The 5271-nt window shown below is 54.7% G+C and overlaps 1 protein-coding gene across 1 annotated transcript in view; it reads left to right on the top strand.

Annotated features, from left to right (window-relative positions):
• Nucleotides 1-875: 875 nt before the first annotated feature.
• The window catches only part of CYTH4 (cytohesin 4), a 29388-nt gene continuing 24992 nt past the window's right edge, over nucleotides 876-5271 (top strand). The window contains exon 1 of the mRNA XM_007111758.4: nucleotides 876-981. Coding sequence (XP_007111820.4) covers nucleotides 876-981 — 106 coding nt within the window. The remainder of the gene's footprint in view (nucleotides 982-5271) is intronic.

The raw sequence follows: 5271 nt of genomic DNA on the forward strand, positions 1-5271 counted from the left end.
TCTCCATAAAGTATGGCCTGCCAAAAAAAGGCACAAGCAATAAAATTATGAATTTTAACCCCCAAAGAAAATTTAAACCAAAAGGGTAAAGAAGATAGTGTTTATTGAATAGCCAAGCATCTTACACACATTATCTCCCTCCATCTTTTCTATAACCCTGAAGTGAGGATTATTATTCCCCTTTTGTAGTTAAGCAAACTGAGGCTCATGGCAGATAAGTGACTCACCCAAGTTCACACAGGTCCTGAGTGGCAGAGCTGAATCACACTGCTGAGTCTGGCCTTAAAGTCTGTATGCTACAACAGAACAGCTGTAAAAGAGCTTCAGATTTGACTGAGCTTCCTAGCAGCCTGGGGGAAAAGGGAAACTGAACATAATGCCCAACTGATCACTAGACAGGAAAAAGCCAGGCATTTCATTGAGGGGAAGCAAAGCCCTTCCTAGCACTCAATTAATTTTTCTTTGCTCAAGGGAGAGTTGATGAAAGAGAGCTTGTGGGGTGGAATTGATGGGGCTCAGCTTGGACAGTCCAAGTTGAATGATCCTTAAGCTTATATGCAGGGAGGTTCTGTCCTCCAGTAATCATCTTCCTCTGGGGTGTGTGTGTGTGGTGTGGTGTGTGTGTGTGTGTGTGTGTGTGTGTGTGTATCTGTGTGTGTGTGTTTTTCTCTGTTTTTATCCCTCTCTGGCTCTTTTGCCTCTGTCCCTCCCTTGCCCACACCCAAAATGCAAAGAGTCCCCGCTACTCAAAACTCTGCTGGTTTTTAGGAAGTGCTGCTACATCAAGAGACTACGCACCAGACCCCAGCAGGACAGGACTTCCTCCCCACGCTGTGCTGGGCGGGGCAAACGGGAAGGGGCCTGTTGTAGCTGAGATGACGCATCCCTGCCTGAGCAGCCCGAGCTGCAGCTGGGTCAGTGGGCCACAGGAGCACAGGCCACCTTTCCCCGGGGGCTTCAGAATGGACTTGTGCCACCCAGGTAAGCACCTGGGCCGACCTGTCAGTTTCCTGTTCTGTAGAATGGGGATAATAGTGCCTGCCTCACAGGAATTGGTGTGTAAATAGATGTAACACAGATGGGACACGCAGAAGCAGGCAACAGATATTTATGAGCTTAGGCTAGGTGCCAAGCTGTGTCGCATATGCTGGGAGTCCCGCGAACAAAGCAGCCATGGCCCCTGCCCTCATGAGCTTACGCTCTAGAGGGTGAGACAGACAGTAAATATATGACTGTACTATGTCAGGTGGTGACAAGCAGGATGAAGACCAGTAAAGTGAGATAAGGAAGATGGGTGGCTGGAAGTCCTCAAGAGGAGACACCGTTTGGGCAGAGACTTGTAGGAGGGAAGGGAGTGATCCATGTGGGTTTCTGGGGAAAGAATATTCCAGGCAAAGGAACAGCCAGTGCAAAGGCCCTGAGGTGGGACTGAGAAAGGTTGTTTGCGTTGAAGATGATGATGTCTGTGAGAATGATAACTGTCTGGGTGGCACAAGGGCCCTGCAACCCGTTTGGGCTCTGGTGGGTGACAGTGGCCTTTGGGGAGGCTGAGGGCACCACTTTTGCCAGTGGAGTGGCCAGCAGGGGATGAGCAGAAGAGGACCATGGCTGAGACCTTACCTGGTAAGCAGGAGAGGAGGCTGTCAGTTGGTACAAGAAGAGGACAGGACTGTGTTGTGTTGCGTTTCTGTGAGGCCGAGAGGAGAGCGGCCAAGTCTCTGCACCCTGCATCTCAGAATGTTCCAGCATGGCCTGGAACTCCAGAAGACAAGGGTTGTCAGGAGCTGTCCAGTTCTCCAGGTCCAGATGACGTGAACCCTGTTAGCAACAGACCCCTTTCTTCAAACAAAACCTAAAACAAAGCAGTCTGAGCCCACTCATTGGGCCTCCCCTCGCCCCAAGTGTTCTGGGGAGCACAGAGAACCACTGATCCGTTTCTTTTTTTTTTTTTTTTTTTGCGGTGCGCGGGCCTCTCACTGTCGTGGCCTCTCCCGTTGCGGAGCACAGGCTCCGGACGCGCAGGCTCAGCGGCCATGGCTCGCGGGCCCAGCCGCCCCGCGGCATGTGGGATCTTCCCGGACCAGGGCACGAACCCGTGTCCCCTGCATTGGCAGGCAGACTCTCAACCACTGCGCCACCAGGGAAGCCCCCACTGATCCATTTCAACAGCCCCCATTTACAGCTGGAACAAAGGAGGCCAGGAGAGGGACAGTCTTGCTGATGGTGGGGATGACTCCCCACCTCCAAGCTCCCTGTCCAGTGCTCTCTCCCCGAACCCCATGCTTCTCCTGGGGGCTTTTGGGGGCAGGTGGCTCACGGACCGTACGGCTCAGTGAACACATCTTAGGGGCAAGTAGAGACGCAAGAGGAGACCCAGGAGGAGCAGTGCCTGGCTCAAGGTCACTCAGCAGATGCGAGGGTGACAAGAAACAGTGAAGTAATCCCCCCACACGCTGCCTGTCTTTCCACCATTATTCTTGGGGTCTTCATGTACAGAAGTCCTTGGGATGGGTGTCCCCATAATGCAAAGAGGAAACTGAGGCTCACAGAGGTGAACTGGAGGAGAGGACAGAATTGCCCAAAGTCGGGCAGCCAATAAGTGGCAGAATAAGGACAAGATCTGAGAGGAGCGAGAGCCCCAGTTTAGCCTGGGCTGTCAGGGAGGGGAGGGGCGAGGCCTCCCAGAGAGGCCAAGGGGTGAGTCACTGCTTTGCTTCAGGCTGGTCCTGGGACGGCAGGGACTGAATGGAGTCACTGCAGGCAGTCTCTTGGGAGATGTGAGGACTCCACCGATCAGTTCATCTACTCATTCATTCACTCATTCATTCATTCATTCATTCAATAAGCAGTCCTCTGGTGTGCAGGTCCTGGGCTGTGCAATGCTAGAGACAGCAATGACCCAGCCACAAGCCCAGCGCTGAGGGAGCTGCTGGCTCGGGAATGGGGGAGGGGGAGAAAACCCTATAGGACAGTGACCCAGGGCAGACGTGCAAATGGGCACAGACCTGCAGCCTGGGAGGGAGCAACTCTCTCTATCCGGGGCAAGGGAGATCTGGGAAGACTTCCTGGAGGAAGTGGAGGGAGGGAAGGTCATTCCTCTGCTACCCAGACTGGGTCTTACTCAGAGCTCCTTCACAGCCTGGTGACTTTCCCTCTCTGAGCTCCGATTTGTCACCTCTAAGTGGGCACCATCATCCTGGCCTCACCCCGGGGAAGTGGGGAAAGAACAAGGATTTGGAGTCAGCCCAACCTGGCTCAGATCTCAGCTGTGCACCAACCTGCCAGTGGTCATGAAGGGCCTCTTCCTTCTGTGGGTTTCAGTTTCCCTGCTCATACAATGGACAGGATGGTGGCAAAGGGGCTGCCTGCCCTCCTCCAGCTGTGGGTGTCTGACACCCAGAAGCAGGTCCCCTCCCCCTAGGTCTGCTGAAAAGCTGAGAGGTCCAGGCAACAGAGCCCCAATGTGACCAAAGACAGCCGTGGGGCTCGTGCAGCAAGACTGCAGATTAAAAATAGAGGCAGATGGGTTGGGGGAGGAAGCCACACGATCTGCTGCGCCTGCAGGCCCTCTGGGGCTGGGGCGGGGTGCAGCTCTGTTAGCCGCCACCCATCGCAGACCCCCTCGCACCCAGACTCTGAGGGGCCTCTGCCTTCAGGGCCCCAGGATCGCACCCTCCTCCTGCCCTGGAAAGGGGAAGCAGGGCCAGCTGTCCTGAAAGCCGGGCTGCGAGCAGATTTCTAAAAATATGATGGGAAAGAGGAAGGACAAAGGGGAAGTAGAGAGGAGCTGGGGAGATGGCCGGGGCGGCACCTGGGCCCACTCAGCTGGCCTGGGCACGGGGTGCGGAGGGCAGCCCAGCCGCGGGGTGTAGGGGTCGGTGTCCAAGGGCGGCCTTCACGAGGTGTGGGAAGCACAGCCCAGTGAGGAGTAAACAGAGCTCCTGGTGGTGGCGGCTGTTACCATCATTTTAATACCTTTGTGGTTTTTATCATTACTGTCACTATTATTATCATTAAAATCCATCTCCCGTGAGCTGCACCAGTGCCTGAAACTCCATCATCACTAGGCTTGGAATCAGTAGTGACCCCCCCCCCGCAGGCTGTGTCCTTGTCACCCTCCCTGAACCTCAGTGTCGTCAGCTCTGAAATGGAGAGAAATCCGCACTTTTAAACAAATAGGTGAAGGGTTGGAACACCCCCCGCCCCATGCACCACGGGATGAGTGCCACAGGCTCAGGGCTGTCAGCACCGTTTCAGGGTTCAGATGTACTCGGCCAGCTGCCACCTGTTGCGGTCAGGACCTGACAGAAGTGGACAGTGGACTGAGAGGGTTCAGGAATGCGCCTGTCAAACCACGGAAGGAGCTGCATGAAAAAAAAGGCAAATAACCCCTCTCTACCCTCACGCCAACCCACTCTCCCAGGAAAAAGAAAAAAGCACTTTCCCCAGCTCTACCACGTTGGCCTTTTTGTTTTGTTTTGTTTTGTTCTGGTTTTGGCTGTGTCGGGTCTTCGTTTCCGTGCGAGGGCTTTTTCTAGTTGCGGCGAGCGGGGGCCACTCTTCATCGCGGCGCGCGGGCCTCTCACTGTCGCGGCCTCTCCCATTGCGGAGCACAGGCTCCAGACGCGTAGGCTCCGTAATTGTGGCTCACGGGCCCAGTTGCTCCACGGCATGTGGGATCTTCCCAGACCGGGGCTCGAACCCGCGTCCCCTGCATTGGCAGGCAGATTCCCAACCACTGCGCCACCAGGGAAGCCCTTGGCCTTGTTTTATTTCTTACCCAAAAAGAGAAAGGGGCTCAGACTGTAGACATCATCCAGCATCTTGTCTTCATTCTCCTTGGTGGTCAGCCACGGTCAACATTTCTGTGTCAGAATATCCAAGCTGAGCGTCTTGATGGGGTTTTGATGATTTGCGCAGAGATACCTGGCTTCTGAAGATCGATGTAAGGGTTGTGGCCTTGGAGCCCCAGATGAGTGTAAATCACAACTCTGCCACCTTCCAGCTGTGTCCCCTTGGGCAGGTCACTTAACCTCTCTGAGCTTTGGGTGCCTCATCTATAGAATGAGATTTAGAAATACCTTCCTCCAGAGCTGTGGTCAGGTTCAAACAAGATCGTGGATGGCAAGAGCCTGGAGCCCCCAGGGCCTGAAACACAATAGGTGCTCAACCAGCATGCCTTTCCTTAGCCAACAGCTTGGGTTGTTTAGGGAGCGAGATCCCAGAACTGCTGCGGGGATGGGAAGGAGGTGGGGGGGTGGGGGGGGGGTG

The sequence above is a fragment of the Physeter macrocephalus genome, chromosome 6 (assembly GCF_002837175.3).
Source record: "Physeter macrocephalus isolate SW-GA chromosome 6, ASM283717v5, whole genome shotgun sequence".
NCBI classification, from domain to species: Eukaryota; Metazoa; Chordata; class Mammalia; order Artiodactyla; family Physeteridae; genus Physeter; species Physeter macrocephalus.